The sequence below is a fragment of the Perissodus microlepis genome, chromosome 23 (assembly GCF_051167445.1).
Source record: "Perissodus microlepis isolate ML-2025 ecotype Zambia chromosome 23, ASM5116744v1, whole genome shotgun sequence".
In the NCBI taxonomy this organism is placed as follows: domain Eukaryota; kingdom Metazoa; phylum Chordata; class Actinopteri; order Cichliformes; family Cichlidae; genus Perissodus; species Perissodus microlepis.
In genome coordinates this window covers 27,203,631-27,225,341 of record NC_140482.1, presented here as the reverse complement: position 1 = coordinate 27,225,341, position 21,711 = coordinate 27,203,631, and the positions used below count along the sequence as shown (strand labels likewise).

Genomic DNA, 21,711 nt, shown 5'->3' with positions numbered 1-21,711 from the left:
GGTATGTATAGATCTCAAAACATGTCCATAAAAGGAGAGAGAGAGAGAGAGAGAGAGACCGTTAACTCAGGAGGTAGTATCGTATGTCACCGCATTCCTCTACACATCTGGTTCCACTTTCCTTTCCTGTGGTGGTTCCAACTCACAAGCTCTCCTATCTTTAAATGAAGCTACAACCAAACATAACACAAAACTAAAAATCTTTCATCACTGTGACATCACATATTATTATTACTATAGCAATTATTATTATAGCAATAATAATAGTAATAATATGCCTATGTTACTAATGATTTCTTTGTTTATTTATTTATTTTGCTGTCATTCACTATTTGTCACAAATTTAATCTGTGAGACTGAGCATAGCTGTCCTCTGGGTTCTCAGTCATGTGGCACAGACAAGTCATGTGACATGGCTGCTTTGGCTCAACCATTAAAAACAAATACTAGAAACAAGAAGTGAATCAGCCAAACATGCATTTTATATAATTATCGCTGAAATCAACACCAACTGAGTGGCTTGTGAGTATTAAAGTAATGATCCAGACGTATCGATTCTCCTGTCCCTGCATCACAAACCACCAGCTCTGTTTAATGAGAAAGTCTGTCATGAGTCCTTTGACCTCTTAATAACAGGCAATAGCACGGACAGAATGAGATATCAGTACCTTTTACGATACCTTTTTCCCCCCTTCGCATATCGTCTAGAGCATCACACAATTTAGTGGAGCTCTACTCCATAGGTGCAACATTATGTAACTGTTCTATTTGTGAAACACTGTTAAAGTACACAGCAATTACCCAACTGTTGTGCTGCTCGCGACAATGGCCCTGGGACAACGGCAGCACAGCTAGATCAAACAGTTGTGCTAAATTAAAGAGCGGGTTATCAGACCAGGCAGGAGTGTTTGATGTGCAGAGATGAGATGCATTATTATGGTAAATAAGCCTCCCTTATCAAGCTATTCCTACAGGGCCCTCTGGCTGAGCAGCCCACAGTCGTGTGTGCCCTTGGTCAGACAAATAGATGCACACATACACGCACACACACACACAACACACATGACAGGATCAGTGCCTGAGAGCATAAATACATGCTCTGTTGATCCTTTACACTCCACTCCAAACAGCCGCCTGCTCTCCAAATGTCAGTCAGTGTCTGGCATAATTTGTTTCTAATCATTGGCAAAGAGTGAGAAAATGTCACCCTTTTCCAAGGAGGATGAATTCCGATTGATTTCCAATTAGCACTAAACAAAATGCCAGTTTGCTTTTTTTTTTTTTTTCTCGGTCTGCGTGTGAGAGAGAGAGTGCTTGTATTTGTGTGATATTTAAGATCAGAGGAAACTGATAATGCATCACATCAAGCCCTAAGGCGCAAAAGGGTCCCTGAAGTTCTCAGGCTGAGCCCTACAAATACTGTTGTTCAGCTCTTAGCAAGCATTCAGAGAACTAAAACGCATAACTAAATTCATCACATATTGGAAAACAATAAAACATTAACCACTAATGAATGATTCAAAATCTCGGTTTGTGTTACAGGACGAAATGTGTTTTAACAAAATAAGAGAACAACAGCAATAAAGACGAATTAGTTTAATATTCTATTTCGCCAGAGTTGGAAGGATAAGTGAAACTGAATGAATTCAAGTAGCAAATTAGACTTTAAAAATGTACCGTTTTTTTATCCTATTAATTTATCCAGTTATTGTTGATCTCATATTTCTATAATGAGCATTTACACATGGGTTACTGCTAGAAAGTTTCTCTCTGTCTGACACATTTTATTGTTTTCCAAGATCTATGACAAAAATCATTCTAAAGAAAGAGAGAGATTTTACTCAGCATCGAATTCTCTTATATTTCAAAATAAAGTAAAATTTAAAAATAAAGTCAGATGATTTCTTACTGTGTTGCCAATCAAAATGCAAACCTGATCAGAGGGGGCGCCTCTGAAACCAGGCTGCTTTTAGTGAGAAATTCTGACGTGTTTTGCAGAGTTTAAAGGATTTCTGTAATAGTGTATTTTTTCATTTTGTCACTTTTGGGCCACACTTGTTTATTCAGCTCTAAGTGCTTCTGTGCAAACTTTAAAACTTAGATGAAAATCATCAATAATATGTAGCAATTTAAAGGTAACAGCCAAGATACATATTCCATATTGCACGTCTTCACCTTTTGCAGTTCTACAAACGCACCCAACCTATTGTCTGATGGATGGAGTACCATAATGCATAATAACCCACACACAGAGTTCAGTCATACATTCCAAAGAGCATAAATGCATAGAATTCATGAAAAAAAAAAAAAAGTGCGGTAGAAGAAACTCTTTAATTTTGTTGTCACATTTTTTGCCCATTTCAACAAAAGTGACAGATGTTCACCCTCTATCACCGTGTGTACTTCCTGTAAGAACATGGTGAGGTTTTACAGGCACTGTTTTTATTTTAATGCATTCTACCTAGGACAAAGCTTGTTCAGCCTTCAGTCACAGAAAACAAATTTAATCACGCCACAAATAAATTGCCAGAGTAATTACTCGCGAGTATGAAGTGATGTGTGCTTCACCAATTAAATTAGTAAACTCAGCAACAGCCACAGAAAATAATAAATGAAGACTCCAGAGAAAAAAAAACATATCAGCATATTAAAATCATTTATTGTGCTCCAGAAGAGTAATTACTATTTAACCAGAAAGAAAGACAAGTGACAAATAATCTACAATACAAATGCCAGACCTGCTCACATAGTTCCTCCGGTTCACATGACTTTCAAAGAACAAATCCACCTTTAGCTTTCAGATTGCTTGCACAAACCTCTCAGGATGAATCTGAGGTTTAATTGTTGTTTCTGCTGCGCTTTGAGGTCAGAAAATGGCACGTTGCGTTACATTCATTCGCAGTGCTCGTTCCTCTCTGCCCTTGCACTACAACACAGGCTCACTGTCGACCACGATCTGCGTAGCTTTACACAAGAACAAAAAAAAAAAATGAAGCTTCCCCCTAGAACAGGGTTTCACAAGTGTTTGCAGTCCCAAACTGTTTGGATGTATACTCACCCTTCTTGACTGGCTTAATAAAATCTAGTGGTGCTGGGAGTCAAAAGAAATGACCGAAGAAATGCTACCTGGATTGGGTGAAACTTCCCCTTTTGCAAATGGCAGACTAACACCGTCTCACGGTAGCTTGAAAAATAGATGTAAATAATACCTATATGTTACGTATGTAAACATCAAGACAGCTTCCACTTTAATGTACTAAAGTCCACTCAAGAAAGTAGGAGGATAGTGGCATAACTACAAGAACTTAATCAAAGAGACATTTTTACCATTCTTTTGTTTTATTCTTCTTATACGCTATCGTTTTACTAAAAGTAATTTTCTGGTAGATAAGTCGCATCTGATGGGAGTGTTGCTTCTCCGTCACGATTAAACCAAAAGTCATCCTGTGCAGAAGCGCACAGATCGCATTTTTGGGACTATTTCACAAGCTGCCATGAGACTGGGCTAATTGGACACAATTTTTTAAAGGAGAGTGACACCAGATGGGAGTCATTTTCAACTATGGGGCATTCTCAGACTAATATCTCACATCTGCCATTTGAATGTCAACACTCTTACAAATGAGTGCTGCTACAAGCACAAAGCCAATAAATCCAAATTCAAGTCTTATTCAGGACAAGCAAGACATCATATGACACAAAATAAACAGAATATTTAAATATTCAACACAGAAACACAAAATAGGCACAATATAGAATTAAACACTAATGGAAATAATGTTTACAAGGCTGACAAAAGAGCATACTGGTAACTGGAAATGAACAATACCAGCATATGCATTCAAAAGGGGGTGACGGATTTTTGCAGGTCATGTTTAAGATTTTACAACTGTGTGTGTGTGTGTGTGTTTTAGCTGTTGTTGTTTTGAAGATGTGTGTATTTTAGCAAACACACATGTAAAGACCCTCCTGCCCACGCATGCTGCACGTAATCAGTGTGCTCAACCTGCCCGCAACGGCTTTAGAAAATTACAGACTTTTAATAATCTTCTTAAAAATAAGAGAAATTCAGTTATGAACCAGGCTGAATTAGAAAAAGATGGGCAAAAGGTGTATGTTTATGATGTTATGGTACACAGCACTCAAACAAAAGGTATACCCTTTTCCTCATAACTTTGTAATGTTCCACGTAAAACTACCACAGTGTATAAACAGTATAATAACTGCAATTAAATTTGAACTTCCTTCGTATTTAATTTGCTCATTTCACTATCCAATAAAGTTTTATTGTTATTAGTTCTCAGTTTTAAGGCTTAATGTTTCCTCTATCATAGGGCAGGCATGTGACTTGCCCTAACTTTAAAAAGATGTGTTAACAGAATATATGTTTATGACATTTCCCACTCTTTAACGTAATCAAAATGCTTCTCAGTGAAAAGAGTTTCATATATATGTGTAGCAAAGTCTCAGTGGCACTCTGGGATTGAATATGTAACGTTTAAAAAATGAGTGTCAATTACTCCAGTTTCCTAAAATCAGAAAGGAAAGATTTTTTTTCTTTTTCCTTTTTGCCTTCTTAGCAGTGAATCAAAACTTCAACAAATTAGATGAAAAGAGAAGGGCAACTTGGTTTCTGTAGCGGCCCCTGTTCTGTTGATTGGGAAAATTTATCACCTTGTTTCAGTCATACGTTTCATAATTATATACGTTTCTTAGCCCTAGTCTATTAAAAGCTAGCCCTTTCTTAAAAACATATGTAGTTGTACTTTAGTTGTGAGCTGAGATTTTTCCAACATGAAGAACACAACTCTGTGGAACCTATGACCACTAGAGGTGCTGTTAAGCATCTTTTAAATGATAAAGTCTCAGCACTGCTAGTACCTACCATCATATGTACACAACCGTTTACATTCGTGTCAAGAGCAGGGAGACATGACCTACATTTGTGGCGGCTGCAGGGGTTGGCAATGCTTACTGACAGCTGGACAGGGTAACGCCTGATAAAACTTTACTATTGATACAAGAGAATAACAGCAGGATGGAAAATGCAACATTCACAAAAGTTATTATTTGCAAATGATCTATGAGGTAGGAAATGCATTTGAGATATTCCTTATACCATAAAAACTGTATTTTAATGGAAACACTAAGAAAGGAATATTGACATTTTCACAGAGCGTATTCAACACACAGCTTAAAAGGTGACACGGCTTTAGATGTGGACCATTTCTTACCCAAAGATTGTGAATCTTAATAGAGAAAATGTCACCAGGCAAAACAAGTTAGTTTGCTTTGAAATGCATCAGTCTTCCAGTAAGGTTGCCTTAGTGAAAATTACTGAATCCTTCAATTTTGGTGCTGTTAAGACAATAAAAGAACAAATCTAGAATACACATTTTGGGTGTGTTAAGTGGAGTCGTGCGATATGATTTTGATAGGGTTTTATGCCATCAGTCAAATACCATTTTGTCTTAACTTTGCTTCAGTCTCAGTAAAGGTGCGAGGTCGTATCTGTGGTCAGAGAGGTGCTCGTCACAGCATTCTCTTCTTCTGCTACTGTGTATTTTAAATCTTTTTCACATCTTCCTGATTGCAAGGGAAACAGCAGCTAGCTGGTGCTTAAATCAGACTTTCAATTTGTGCATCGCTTTAAAGATTTAATCTTTTAAAGATTTCTAATTCATAATGCCTGCAGTTGTCTTCAGGGAAAGGTCATTCGGTGCTGTTATTTTCAAAAGTTGCAATTTTCTCACAAATTATGCCAATTTGCTTTCAATTTGCTTTGATAACCAGGTTTTTCCATACACAACTGTCAAAACTGTTAAATGCATTTAATGCATTCGCTTACTTATATATTTCCTGATTGAGTCATTGCGTTTTGCATTTTCCTGCAAAACGTTTTGCTGTCTTCCTGTCTAGTTTTACATCCTCAAGCAATCTAGCACAACTGCTTTTTCCTTATGAGAAAATTTGGACTATATTTGCATGCAGTCACTGCAGAGGCTAAATCTTGTTAGCAACTGCCACTATAAATTAAGTTCAGTACAGTTTCTAGCAATTTCCATTTATAATTCCAAATATGTCAGGTGCTGACCAACAGTTCTCTCATTTTTTTTCACGCTACAGTTGGTTTACATTTTTCAACTATCATCAATCAGACAATTGGATGCATGGCAAGTTATTAATTAGGATTCATCCCTGGCTGTCACCCACTTAGCATGGCCTTGCAATTGCTTGACTATTTACCCATCAGTGCAATTATATGTTTAATTCAGTGGGTGGCCCTGCCTTTGCCCCTTTGTCATTTCTCTGGAGAGCAATGTTTGAATTTGGCAAGTGCTAGCTATATACGATCTCAACCCCTGTGATATTTTCATGTAGAGTTGTAATTGCTCGTTCTCAGTGCCTTTCATCCTACTGCTAATGCTGCAGTTTTGCAAACTTTAAAAGGGAAATGTTTTTTGGGGTGCTTTGTAAAGCAATATGACTAAAATGCAAGTAAGTCATGCTCAGAATGATTTGTCATATTACGTGGATTTATGTAAAATGCAATCCTAAAATGTGATGGAAAGTCATGCAAGCTGTGGTTCCACCAGACAAAAGACAAAACTACATAGTGCTTTTTGTCTTTTGAGATGGCTGTTTTGGAACAGGTTGACCACTGGATACTTGTTGTGAGTTAGCTAAGAGATTGTAAAGATTGAACACTGGATCCCAATTAATCATAGGATATGATCTTCCACAGCATGTGCAGAAGATTGATCACAGAAAGTGACATTTTTTTGTTGCAACTGCATGTTTGGGTGCACTGTATACTTACATACATGCAGTAGGCATGCAGAGGGTCATGTCTAGTCAACGAGGATTGTAAATTCAATGGTTTAAGTGTCATATTAAAGTATCAAATGTTCACTGTAACAAAAAAAAAATCAAAACACAAACAAAAAATTAACAGATAAAAATCTCATTTTGTTTTTGCCATGTTTGTAGCCAAAAAAGTGGACAAGTGTAGTGCTCCACTGGATTTACATCATGAAACACATTGTTTTGGTATTCAAATGCCAGAAAACAGTAATAAACCAATATAAACAAAGAAAAACAGATTTTGTTTGTCTGGCTTGGACTCACGTTGTGCAATCTGACCTACCCCATGTGACTCTTTGCACATTTTAAATTAGTAACCTACATAATAGGAATTACTTTGTTGCTGATGCGCATATTCAGGCACAAATGTTCCTAAATCCCTGCACAGCCAACGTCATCATTTAATTTTCTTTCAAGAGTCCTTTCCACATCTAGTGAAGTGCATTTGAGCAATTGGGTTACAAAAACAAGGTCATGTTGCTTTTTATATGGGTCTAATAAATCTTGAGTTCAAGTAGAGGGTTTTCCTATATAAAACATTTTGTGTGGGGAAACAAAATACTTGGAAAGCCCAGGTGTAATTTCTTATCACATGGTTGTGTATGAGATTGTTTATACATATTATCAGTATTAAAGTATGAAAGCTTTTGATTTGTCGATACAGTGCCAACAAAACTACAGAGCAGATTTTCCCCAGATTCTGAAATTCCCACGAGGATGATGTGTGATAATAACCTTGGAATCTTTCTTTTGTTTCAATCCCAGATCAAGCACTGGCTGTTCATTTCATCCAGAGAAACAATCTGGAGCCAACAGATAAAATTAGTTTATTCAATTTAAATCGTATTCCAAAAAGCAACATTTCCTGTGAGAGACAAGATTTTATCCCCTCATCCAGCTTGCCTGCCACAATGTTACATGGGGTAACAGTAGTCTGCACTCATTATTTTGAATGACTGCACAGTGCCTGTAAGGAAACCAAAAGGGGCAGGATGAATTCTCACAACAGGCCTCTACACATCTACATTTTAGCGAAGGGAAAACAGGGAGAAAAGCGTTTCAGCTTACCAAGTAGCATCTCTGCGCCAGCTTTCAGATTTCTATATCTGTGCACAATAGACTTGCCATCTAGGATATTCATGTCTCTGTCTGCTTTGAAGATCACCACTTTACCCCCACAGTGACTCCAACCTTTTAAGCAACTGGATTCGACTGCACTGTGACTCATTTCTACACCGATGGATAACATCGTTAGCTGCTGAGGCTTCACTGACCTGAAGATGTTAGCAAAGGCAGACAGCATTGTAGTAGATGGTCAACTGAAGACAGTGCGGATGTGAGACGAGCCGCTTTGCTAAACAGCCCAGCTGTCAGCTCAGTATAAAAGATGAGACAGTAGAGAATCCCTGGTAGAAAACGAGTGGGGCTAAAACAAGAAAAGAAGTAGCTCTTCAAAATGAGGTAAAGAGGAGTGACTGTGGGCTTCAGAGCTGCTATGAGAGGCCTTTTTACTTCCTTCACATAATTCAATAATTCCAGCGCAATGTGTCTCCTAACACAACCAGCCTTGGCTAATGATAAAAACTAGATGAAATGCGCATCATGGGAATTGGCCTACCGTGACCCTAACTTTTCCTATCATCTTGCCCTTTGACTTGTGTTAGTCATGTGTAGGCATTCATGTTTAAAGAGCTCTACAGTGCCCGATTGGATGAATAAAAAATCTACACGCTCCAGAAATTCACTCTCCCACCATTTTTTTTCCCAGTAGTTTCACCCTCCACCACAGTCAACACACCTCCCAGTTAAAAGTAAAGAAAACCGGGCAATGGAATAAACAGTGCAGGTAATTACTTCTATACGGTATAGTGGTCAAGTAGGTAGAATACCAAAGAACATTGATCTCAACTGAAGGTACAATGAGTTTGATTGATACAGTGTAATGTGATTTAACCACTATCAAAAAGTAGTACCAACACACGGAGTACAAAACTAGTCCTTATATGCCCAGCTCCACTCAAGCTATATCATGTTATGCAAGAAAATTTGAACCATATTTCCAGCCCCTCCCCTTTCTACCCCCGACTCCAGCCCACATCATCCATAACCTGGAATTGTATTTCCCATGGTCCTGCAAGGGTGTGTGTTTTCTTGTAATCCAATCAAGAAATATGTCTGAAATTTCTCCAATGCAAGGGAGAGGGTGAAAATTATTCTTAATAATGACATAATCAGCAGAGCAGCCATCAAGCAGATAAATTGTCATGCGCATCGTGCTAAAATATCCAATTATCCTTTGTCCCCCAGCTCTCTGTGTTGAAGTTGGAAATGCCAGAAAGCCAGTAGGTGGATCCCCACTTCCTACTGGTTCAGTTCTACTGGCAGGTTTGCAGTATGGATGCCCCTCTGAAAAGAGGAGAGCTTAAACAGCCTCGGTGCTTAGTGTACAGATCTAGATATGTAAATAGGTTCTATACAATAAAATTGTTCCCAATCCTCAAAAATAAATGGATGAAAAGTATTTGCAAGATTTTTTTCTCCTCAAAATGGTTCTGTTGTGCATACAGGATTTCTTTTTCTTGAAGTTTTCAGTCTTTCCTTTGCTCTTTTCAACAATTGTTTTTTTTTCTTTTTTACCTTATCTTACATAGCCTCCATTTATGATGTCAAGACATGCCTAAATTGGTTTGCATGGCATCTACATTGTGCCCCAAAGAGTAATCTCTAGCGTGATGCCGAAGGAAAACAACGCGCTTTCTTTCTTTTACAAAGAGCTCCCTTCTTCTCACCTCCAAGGTGTGTCTGATGCTCTCTTCTGTATCCAGATAATACTCTCAAGCAGTCATTTGTCAAAAGATCCCGAAGGCCATATCTGTTGCTAGAAAGAGAAAGTATTTTTACTGTACCTTGTTTTGCTGCAATATCAGAACAAAAATAACAACAATAAAAAAACATCCTCCTCTTTGTTTTAGCTTTAGAGGTTGTTTATCTTCAGCTCTTTATATGTATTTTTTTCTTGTCTTAAATTTTTGTACAAAAAGATAATTATTCTTTTTTCCCTGGTCCAAACCCTCAGAAACTCTTGACTATATTTCCTCAGGTATTAACAGGGTGTCGTACAGTCCCAGTGTAATTCCATGGGTTTCTGGCAACTCCAGGATGGCATTTCATCTCATGACATACTTGTGTTTGTCAGAAAGTTGGCCTTCAGTCTCTGCTGCGTCAGTGGCATTAGCTTTAGCCTCAGCCATCAGAGTCCTGCCTGCATGGGTGCATCCACAGGGCTATACTCGGGTGGTGGAGTGTGAGTGTGGGTGCGGGTGGGGCAGGGTGTTGTTCTGGCCACTGCTGGGGAAGGTATTGAAAGAGTGGAGTGAGGTGAGCCCTCCCATGGTGCTGGGGATCATGGTTATGGTGTTTGGTGTCATGAGCGGGATGTCATCTGGTGAGCGCCTCATGGCCAGAGTATAGTCCGGTGGGCAGGCAGTCCTCAGAACCACGTCATGCGGGTGCAGGGAGTCACCAACCCCCCTGCAATCTCGGTCCAGGTCTGAGTGCTGCTTCATCTGTAGAGACATGATTTCCTCCTCTTGAGTGTGGGCAAGGTCATTTGCGGCACTCCGCTGGGGGCTGCAGCGTCTATGAACATCGTGCCGGCGCTTGTCCTTTTTGTAGTAAAGTGCAGCAAAAGCCAGGATATTAAGGAAAAGCAGGGATGCTCCCACAGCAATGGTTACAGATAGTTCAGTGGAGTAGTCACGCTGGTCCACAAGATGTGGTTGGTTGTGACTGTCCTGTGTCTCAGTGGGGAATGGGGTTGGGTTAGGACGTTTGGTCACCAGAACTTTGGTCTTCGGTATTCGATTAGTAGTTTCTGGTGGAGGAATCTGAAGACAAGAAAACCAGTGGTTAATAACTGATCATGTATAGTCTACCTTGTGGTACCACAAAGTTGAAACTACATATTGGATACCCCATAATAGGCTTTGAATGTTATTAGAGAAAAAAAGAATGATTTCATTTGCAATAAATAAATACATTAATATAGAAAGAAATCCTGCCTTCTCTTTGGTTTTATTGCATTGTCTACCTAGTCCTGCTGAGGTTAGTGCATGTTCTTGCTTTGTTTCACATGTGTCCCCCAAGTTTTTTTCATTACTTCTTGTATTTACATTATATTCCAGCTGGACTTTTGGATTCTACATTTATTTATCTGCTATTAAAGCTCAACTCTTGTTTGTTTATTTGGCTTGAATTTCACATCATTCAAAACTTTGCAGTGCACACCAAACTGACATTTCACTCATTTAGCTTCTAAGAGTCACATGACTTTAACAGCATATTTTGAAAGAAAAGGAAAATATTACTTTTTTGATGTTTTATAATCCTTTAAGAAAACCCAACTTCATAGCCTTGCAGATTTCCTCAAATACAATTTCATTACATCAATAGTAAATATGCACCTACTTCGATTTGGGGCCTTATTTTTTCAAATTCAGGAGTCAAAATATTTTTCTTCATCATTACATAGTGCTTGTAAGAATGATTGCACAGTGTAAAGACATCAGATCAAAAAAACCAAAGCCAATTATTTTCAGTTTTAGTGGCCTAAAACTAGCAATGTCTGACAACATTTTTCATTTGTCACCAGTGAGATTGGATACTCTCGATTTAAAGCTGAAAGTCAAAGTTTACTTCAACTGTTTGTTTGATTTAAAACATAATGTAGAGAGGCAACATTACAGAAACAGTGCCCTTATTCAAATACTAATGGGCCTAACTTACGTAAATAAAATGGAGACCAGGAAAGGGATGGAGAGCAAAGGAGGAAAAGGAAGACAATATCAGGAAGGAGCATCTTCAGTTTCCTTCAGCTCCAAGTGTTAATGTAATGTTGAAAACCTCTTTGCTGCAGCTTAATGCTTAAGTTGCATAGTGCCACTGCCTGACTTGATAAAGTTACTTAAATTTGACATAAATAAGCTTTTTAAAAATGAAATTAAAAATATTACACACATTCACATCCTCAAACATTCAGAATCAGCCCCTTGTACATCAAGTATCTACTCATAATTTGTATCAAACTGAAGTCAGACTGGATGTTTATGTATAATTCTTCTCTGTCACACCTGATAGCTGCATTTACTGAACACTTTTGGCATTGCCTTTAAATTCATTCCTCAATATACTTCAGCTGCTGCTCTGTGTTTATATGTGTTCGTCTATCACGTCTATATATATAAAATCACCTAAGTAGGAGATCACAAGAGCCCCTTGAGTGGAAAATTAGGCAAACTAGGTCAACAACCAATCTCAATGTTACATTTAAAAGTTTTCAAAAAGCCTTCTGTGGAGGGAATGGCTCACATAGACACTTTTTGCCATGATATGACACATTGACTATTTAAAACCAACCTTGGTGGTGGTTGGGATGAGCTGGGTGACCTCATTGAGACTGTGTAGATGAGGAACCAGCTCCAACCACAAGTTGACCTGAGAAAAGGACAGAAATGCGTAGGTGGTAAAATCAAGCAAGTATGAAAACTGTCTTCAGAAGAGCATGTTAAAGTATGGAATTACAATAGGATGAAAATGAAACAATATTGCAGTTCAATTTTAAGCATTCAGAAAACGTCCCTGCTTGGGAAAAACAAACCCAAGACTAGGGCACAAGTGACGCATAAAGAGGAAACACACAGGAATTTCATCTTTATAGAGACGAAAAAATTAAAATAATGCAAGAAACAATTAATTGGAATACATTTTTATAAATCCAGATTGCATACACTGGATTTATCCATTTTTTAAAAAAGTTAGAGCAATGTGTAAGATGTTAATAGAAACAGAATTAATTAGAGTTTAATTTAAATACATAATAAATAGAAAAATATACCAAATATATCATAATATATGAGAAAGTCAACTTTTTTAAGTTTGAAGTTAACGTTAAATTAATGGAACTTTGTGTGTATATTTTGTATACACACCACACTCGTAAGAATAATATGTATAGTGCTTTTGTCGATTTTCAATCAATCGTTAAGTTGACCTTGAAGAACTTGCCAAATTTTAATGCATTTTTTAAAAGTCTACAAATTCATATCAGAATCATTTCAAGCTATCATCTTTACAGATAGATTGACATGCACACATGCAAATGCTATCAAAATATAACCTGTGAAGACATAGAAAACATCACATTAAAAAAAGCAAAAAAAGTTTATAAACATGTGTTTTTATAAGGGATTTGAAAAAAGCCACAGATTTTGTAAGCGGTTTCTCCTCTGGTAGATTATTCCAAAGATGATGGTCAACTTGAGATTTAAATCTTGATTTTGGAATAACCAGCATGGCAGCTCTTGAGGATCTAAGGCAGTAACACAGCTCATATGGGGTCAACAAATCTGCTATTTAGCTTGGAGCCAAACCATCACATGGTTTAAAAGTGATCAGTAACATCTTAAAATCAATTCTAAATCTACAGGGAGCCAGTGTACTGAAGTTACTATTGGAGTTCTCTTAAAAACAGTAAAAAGCTTATCTGCTGCATGACAGAGTTACATCTAACTATACCTTATTGGCACGGTAATGCTCTTTGACCCGGGGCTTCAGGCCAATGTGGAGGTAAAGCTGGTCTTTCTGGTTGTAGCGTGTCCATGCCACTTCTTCAAAACGATTGGGCTTAGTGTGGATGAACTTGGTGTCCTGGGGGACAGGCTGGTTTGGGTCCCTTTGAAGAAAGAGTAGGAATGAGTTTCCGTTAAAGAGGTCACAGAGGAGAGACGAGCAGAGAGTCTTACAGTGGAAAAAAAAAAAGAAAAAAAAATGTTGTTGGCTGTTTACCTTAGAGGGCAGGAAGATCTAAAACCAGGCTAAAGGTGAACTGGACCTCTTAAGACACAGCTGTTTGGCTATTCAAATTTTAATTTTGACATAAGTGTAGCATTTGCCTCAGGCTAATCAGTATAATTATGAAAATACTGAAAGGCAGTGGTGAAATGCAGCCTCCAGGTTTCATCAAATTTTAATCAACGCTTTCTAAGATATCACACCTGATAAGATCCAGAAAAGGTCAGAAGGGAAATTATTGCTCATAGATGTAGGGCTTTCTAAAGATTCTGACTGAATGGAAAGGTCTTAAGATACCTAATTTAAATTTTGAGACATAAAAAAAAATCCCTGTCACAGTTTTTTGTTTATTTTTTAAATTATGGATATCTCCTTGGAAGTGAATGCATTTATATATAATTCAAACATGAAAAGAAGCTTCCTGCCAAAGAATATGTTTAGTTGAATATGCAGTTCAACCATGCTGATAATTTCCAACAAGTACATGGTTCAGTGGTTGCTATAAACCACACTTAGAATAGCTACTTTTTTAAATGTCATGTGCCATCAATTTTAAATGTTTGACTCAATAACACAAGGCTTAAATAAACTGTAAATGCAGGTCAGTAACCCGTGTGAATGTCCCTCATATATTCAGTACAGAGGAGGATAACGCACTGAGTTTGGATCCTGCACTAAATAGAGCCACTCGCACTTAATCTGAGAAGAACAGATCCAGCCATGTGAACTATGGAGGCCCATTCAGACCCAGTGAGCGCCCCATTGTCTGAGAGCAGCATATGGAGCCAGCCAAACCTCATCAGGAACACGCTTAACCATTCAAATTGGTGGCATAAATCTCTCAGGTACCCGGCATTCTACGTCAATTTGGGGTTATATATGTAGATCATTAGTGCTTTTTTGTTCCCCTCCGGGCTACTGGGCAGTGCACAGGAAAAGCCAATGTCCCCCTATTATGCTGCAGAAAAACAATTACCGCCATGACTATATAGTGGAGGGCAACATGAGACAGGGGGAGAAAAAAAGGATTTTAATTTTGTCGCTTTCAGAATGTCACTCTCCAGGCTAGGATCATCAATTAATAATGTATTTGAAGATATGTAGTGGGTATTTTCAAAGAATACCAATTATACTACACAGTCCATAAAACCCATAGTATGATTCACTACTCCTGGTCATACTGAAGAAACAAAATCACAGTGAAATTATAACTTAACTGTGAAATGATCACAATGTTCTAATGGTGATTATATGTTTTATTAACATATAATTAACACTACATAAGCTCATAAACTATTTGATTATTTCATGTAAACCAGCTCACTTGGTAAACAATCATGTACCCTTTTTTGGAAATTAATAGAATGTATTTTGGCAAAATCACAACCAATCATGTCAAACAATAGAATTATTTCATTTCCATATAACTAATAATCACATAAATTTTTTTATCATTTACAGCGAAGTGAAATTATTAACTTTCCAGAGGTGCTGGTTAGATCAAGTACAAATATTAAGTATGAGCTATAAGTTATTTCAGATGCGGCACTTAACATTTTCATAACTGAAAAAGCTGTGATGGTTTTGTTCAGATTCATGAGATTCATAACACTGCATTGGCCCTTATGAGTCATCATACCCTGTCTTGGCAAAGTTTGTCCAGTAGGTCATAACCACAGCACTGAGCATAACGTCATTCTTGGAGAAATTGCAGGGAAACAGCTCTGTTGGTCCAATCATAGGCAGGCCAAACACATATGGGATCTCGTCTCCATGTGCTGCATCTGCCCAGGGTGGTACCTAATGAGCAGCAGATGAATCAAATCACGTCAGTATTATTACATTTATGTGACAGATACAGGACATTAAAAGGCATTATTTTTGCACGGCGGATATTCTGACAATATGCATAGACACAGCAAGATTAAAAAGGCTGGAGAAATAGAATAGTTGTTGAGGAAAAAAGGGGAAATGAGATAAGTTGTTAATATTAATTTACCTGCCATTTTTGGCTCATTATTCAGTGAATTGAACAGAGAGAGAGAGAGAGAGAGAGAGAGAGAATAAAAGATAAAAGGATGATGCTGACAGAGGAAAATTGCTTTGAGATGAGTTTAAACTGGAATACAGAGTACATATACATGGTAGCTGTACCAAGTTGAAGTTAATATAATAAGGAATGTGGGCAATTTAATGAGCACTCTTTATTTTCATTAGTTTGTCTAGACATATTTGAAAATTAACATTAAATGTTGCATCAAGTAATACAGGAAGAAGTAAGGATTTAAGATACTAGTAAAAAAAAATAATCAAAAAACCAGCCAACCAGTTTCAATTCAATTCAATTCAATTCAATTTTATTTATATAGCGCCAAATCACAACAAAAGTCGCCTCAAGGCGCTTCATAGATACAGAGAAAACCCCAACAATCATATGACCCCCTATGAGCAAGTGCTTTGGCGACAGTGGGAAGGAAAAACTCCCTTTTAACAGGAAGAAACCTCTGGCAGAACCAGGCAACCAGCAAACAAATTTGTATGTATACATATGTATATGTCAACTGTTCAGTTCAGAGGAGACTGTGAGAATCAGGCCTTTATGGTCAAATAGCTGCTAAGAAACCACTATTAAGGAAAAGCAACAAGCAGCAGAGATTTGTTTGGGCAAAGAAACGGGAATGGACATCTGTGCTTTGGTCTGATGAGTCCAAATGTGAGATCGTTGGTTCCACTAACGATGTCTTTGTGAGACGCAAAAAAGGTGAACGCATGGTCTCCACATGCATGGTTCCCACATGCATGGTTCCCACTGTGAAGGATGGAGGAGGCTTGCTGGTGATACTGTTGGAGATTTATTCGAAATTGAAGGCACACTGAACCAGTATGGCTACCACAGCATCCTGCAGTGACATGCCATCCCATTTGGTTTGAGTTTCGTTGGACCATCATTTATTTTTCAACAGGACAATGACCCCAAACACACCTCCAGGTTGTTTAGGGGCTATTTGACCAAGAAGGAGAGTGATGGAGTGCTGTGCCGAATGGCCTGGCCAGATGGACTGGCCTCCACAGTCACCTGACCTAAACCCAATCAAGATGGACCTCAGAGTGAAGGCAAAAGGGCCAACAAGTGCTCTGCATCTATTGCAACCCGTGGAAAACTATTGGAAAAACATTTCAGGTGACTACCTCATGAAGCTCATCAAGAGAAAGCCAAGAGTGTGAAAGGCAGTAATCAAAGTAAAGGGTGGCTATTTGGAAGAATCTAAAATATAAAACATGGTTTGACACTACTGCTTAGCCAACTACACATCACTGATTACTTATGGAGAAAGACTCATAAGTAAAGCAGCAGTTATCATACACACGTTGTTACATATATGAGCAATGTGTTGGCTTTCAGTTCAAATCAATTACTTTAGTTTCATTTGGGAGCATTTTGTTTTGCCTTTAGCAATAAGAAATAAGTGATTTTATTTGATTGTACATTATTCTTGAATTCATTCTGTTTACATGTGTTGATAAATGGCTTCTGCTCAGTGATACAACTCAAATCAAGACAGGGTGTTCATTCCTAGATTCCAGGTACCATAATACTTGAAAGTACCTTCAGAGCTGATGAGGCATGTGATAGTTTGAAGCTCACCTGTTCCGTCTGACAGTGGTGGTAGAAAGCATAGAAGTAGGTTGGAGATCCAAAACTGGAGTGCAGGTCAGCTGTGGCAACTGCTGGTGCTACCCACTGGTGATCGGTGAAAAGTGCTAGGAGTGTCTTCCGGCGTGTCTCTGGATTATGCCTATCAGCCCAGTCCGTGTACATAAACTTGATGGTCTCTCGGAGGATGTCTTTGCCTTCTGGGTAGCCATAAAGGTCATCCACAAAGCTGGACACGGCGTAGTCGAAGTCATTAGCTTGGACGCCATTCTCATTGTCCACGATAAGCTCGACAAACTTAAGGCCCTCGCCCTGGTTCACTCCCAGCATTATATCATAGTTGAGGAACTCACCTAGCAAGAGACAGTACAGAGTTTTGTTAACTTACAAATTGTAATTACAAAGCATCCTTTTAGGTGGAAAATAAATTGAATACCTTGTTCCATTAAAATCTGAGGGTCATCAGGTATAACATCGCCATCAATAACAGGGCCGAAGGCAATGTGATAACGGGCCGGCTGGATGTCTTGATCCACAAGCTCCTTGTAATGTTTTCTCTGCAGGCACAACACAAGCTCCACAGTGTCCTCCAGGTTGCAGCCTACCTTCCGAGCCAGCATTCGAGCATATTTGGCAGGCTGAAAACTGACAGCCCAGCTAGACAGAGCTGTGCCGCTCTGAGCGATGGCCCTCTGGAACAGGCCTTAAGACAAAAACAGCACAGGGGCAGCATTGATGGAGAAAACAATTAATTAGGTGCAATTCAGAGACTATCCCAAAATATGTCAAAATAAGTATAGATGCATAAAATGTCATTTTGAAAATCATATAAAGAAAAATATCATATGATAAATCAGCTGATTGAGAAAATGGAACGGAAACTCAGCGATCATAGGTCATATTAGAGGCAAACTGAATACACTGAAAAATAGTTTTGCTTATTAGAACAGACAAAGCAATATTTCTTTTGGCAAAAAAGAAAAAATAACTCAGCCATCCTGATTTTCATCATGAACATAGTACAATGCAGGTTTGTTGAGTCAGTCCCATATTAATGCCCTGCAGGTTGAGGGTAACATTAATGATGTAAAAACAGGCAAATTCTTTGGTTTGTTAGTTTTCAGTAGTGACGAGAAACAAATCTGAACATTTACTAATGATCCTGTGATTGTTAGTCTTCTTGAATGTAAGAAAAATCTTCATGGCTTAGTGTGTTGGGGAATGTCATTTTTCCCTTTCCCTTTTCTTTGATTTCCATCCAAATGTGTGAAACACTTATGATCACTGTTTTTAGATAATTATCACCAAACTGACTGTAATAAAAAGGTGTTGACAGAGTGAGATATTGGGGTCCTTCAGATATTTATAAATGTTGTTAACAAAGCTGATTTTGAATCCCCTATTGATGCTAAGCTAAACAGGTCCATCATAGATAATGGTAGAAACCTATGAGAGTTCATGGAAATTGTCTGAACCATCCAATCTATCATGTCAAACGTGAGTGGTGTGACTGAAATAAGATTTCTGTTTCTTTATAAAGCATGACAAATCCACAGAAGGCATTGGTCTGTAACATAACTTGAATGTTCCTAAATTCACTATTTCCTTCTTCTTGAGAAATGTTTGTTACAATTACAGTGGACAGCTAGCCTGGGAAATAGACAAATCTCAAAGCTCGGGTTTCATATACTCTGACAAAATGACTATCCTGCCACATAGTGTAGGATTCAAACAGAAATCCCAACTACAGCAATGTCAGGCTACTGGTCAACACTGTCCTTATCGTTCTTATTGCTTACATGACCTTAGGGAAAGAGGTGCTTCAAGTTCTTTCTTTCCATATATTTTGTTCCCCAGTAATGTCAATATCCTTTACATATCTTATCACCTCATTTTGTTTATGGTTAGAGGCACATTTTTTTTGCTGCAGATATACATGGTTGTAACACATTATTACTACCAAGTCTCTTTGTTTTGAAAAATGGTCTCTGTATGAATAAAGAGCAACATCCCATTAAATAAAATCATATATGAAACCTGTGTTTAGAATATATGTGATGTTTTTGTTCATTTTTTTAAATTTAACTGTTTGTAAAACAACTACTCAATCAAACTGCTTTTAATTGCTCAGAGCGGGCATTCTCAGAAAATTATGCAGCACAAAGTATTTCGTTTTCTATATAGTAGTACATTATCAATTGCTTCTTTTCATGTCAAAGCTGAATATTGTTCCGACGTTAACATACACGCATCCAAAATTACAACAAGCATCAGCAAAAGCAGATCACAACCTTTTTTATGGTCACACACTACTGAAATGAGACTTAAGGACATATGAAGACCCCACATGGATCCCTGTAACTTGAGTCCTTGGGCTTTACCTTTTGTTGAGTTGCTCCAGCGGTTTCCCTCTGAGTAGTGAGACAGCGTGAGCAGGTTCACACAGGAAGCTCCAGCTCCGGAGCCAAACACAGTGATTCGCAATGGATCGCCGCCAAAGGCTGCAATGTTCTCACTGGTCCAGCGCAAAGCCTGGATCTGATCCAACAAGCCATAATTCCCTTTTGCTGCTTGGTCACCGGTACTCAGGAAACCTGGATGAGAGGACAAATTAAAAACAGTAGATATTATTTTAATATCTTCTCCTGATTTTTCTTATTTGACCATAAGCAGATGTCTTCATTAACAAAGAAAAGACACCTAATGGCATCAGGACTTTTCTCTGTCTTAATCTACACATTTCATTTATGGAGTTTGGTTCCTTTTCAACAAACTTTAGAAATGAGAAATTGTATTTATTTATGTCTTTACATTAGTAGGTTTAATCTTACAGTTTATCATCACACATCACGAAAAAAAAAAAAAAATCATTCAAAAACATTCTTTGTACTTTTGTATTTTGAAGATTTGTATTTTTTGTATTGTATTTTTTAAAATCTATTTTCTTTTTTAATCTTCTTGATTAAGCTATTAAGGTATATTTTGCCACTGTACACAGAAAACCAAAAGCCTCATTCTTTAATAATTTGCTGCAATATAGAGAGATATAGAGTTACGAGTAATTCAAATGAAAACTTCATGGAAAATGATAATGTGTCACAAAGAGACAGTGATATGTTTAATAACATAATACAAATTTCAAATCAAGGTCTTTGTGGATAAATCTATAATAATAACTCGTGTTTTCAAAGGTCAGTACAACACACTGCCCACATCCAGACTGCCTTTCAAGAGAAGACTTTATTGCCTATGGCACTGACTTATTCACTAAGTCAGTGCCATTCACCAAAATCACCTCCTCCATCCGAGCTACAAGACACCATATACATCACTTTTATTTCTTTTACTGATCCAGTGAAACTATGGTGCTAACAGCCTTCAACTGAACATACGTTTAGCTATGCATCATGCTACAGGCCGTTGCTGGTTCTTTGATGAGGTGAAGCTATAATGTTCTGTGTTTGTGTTTATAGCACCGTTAATAAAAAAAAAAACTATTGAACAAATAAACAAAAAGAAAGTGAAACAAAATAAATGTCATGTTAAGATGTTTGCTTGCGCTCATTCTCCTGTCCACTCATATCCCCTAAATTTAAATGCAATTGATGTCACTGCTATATAAAAACTTTTGATGTGAATAAATAGTATAATGTGAACAGCCTGATGCCGCATGGCCCTGAATGTCACTGTTGCAAAGGATTGTGGGATAGCGTTATCTCCTTTCCTTTTGTAAGGTACGGACCAGTCTATGCAATGCTAAAAAAGATAAGAAAGGAATCTTTGAAGCAACTTTTCTTTGAATTTCAAGCAATCTGACGACCTCTTATCGCTTAGATTATTTGCCAAAAATCCATGGCGAGTGAGGCTTCAACATCAAATACTAGTAAGTTACGAATGTACTGAAGAGACGAGGAGAGCCACAGGAGAGCTGAGGTCTTTTAGAGCAATTTCATGTCCAGCTCCCAACACTTCCACACTAAAAGCCCCATTAAGCCCTCCATGCATCCTGGGCACTGACACCCAACAACCACACCCAAGAACTGTCCCTTTCAACCTCACATGCTCACATATTTCCTTCCATGTGTTTTTGGATATTTTTATTTGTATCAGTGAAAATGAAATGCTTATTTCACAGTCTCAGTCAACACTACACTGCTAATTTACACTGGATGCATTATGTGTACACCCACAGAAAGCCTTTGAGGATAGCTAAAAGAATATATTTACCATCCTGCACTTCAGCCTGCATATCTGTTATTTGCATTAATTCAATTATTTGCTGTCATTTATTTTTTTGCTTGTTCCTGCTGTTTTCCAAAAGTTGTAAATAATTACTGAAATAA

At 37.8% G+C, this 21,711-nt stretch overlaps 1 protein-coding gene across 3 annotated transcripts in view; it reads right to left on the bottom strand.

Annotated features, from left to right (window-relative positions):
* Positions 1–2,639: 2,639 nt before the first annotated feature.
* The window catches only part of nlgn1 (neuroligin 1), a 277,973-nt gene continuing 258,901 nt past the window's right edge, over positions 2,640–21,711 (bottom strand). For all 3 annotated transcript variants that reach the window (XM_084921759.1, XM_084921760.1, XM_084921761.1), the window contains 7 exons: positions 19,750–19,962; positions 17,805–18,071; positions 17,360–17,721; positions 15,353–15,513; positions 13,438–13,594; positions 12,280–12,357; positions 2,640–10,751 (listed from right to left, as the gene is read on the bottom strand). In XM_084921759.1, the coding sequence (XP_084777885.1) occupies positions 10,149–10,751; positions 12,280–12,357; positions 13,438–13,594; positions 15,353–15,513; positions 17,360–17,721; positions 17,805–18,071; positions 19,750–19,962 (1,841 nt within the window). In that variant the 3' untranslated portion in view covers positions 2,640–10,148. The remainder of the gene's footprint in view (positions 10,752–12,279; positions 12,358–13,437; positions 13,595–15,352; positions 15,514–17,359; positions 17,722–17,804; positions 18,072–19,749; positions 19,963–21,711) is intronic.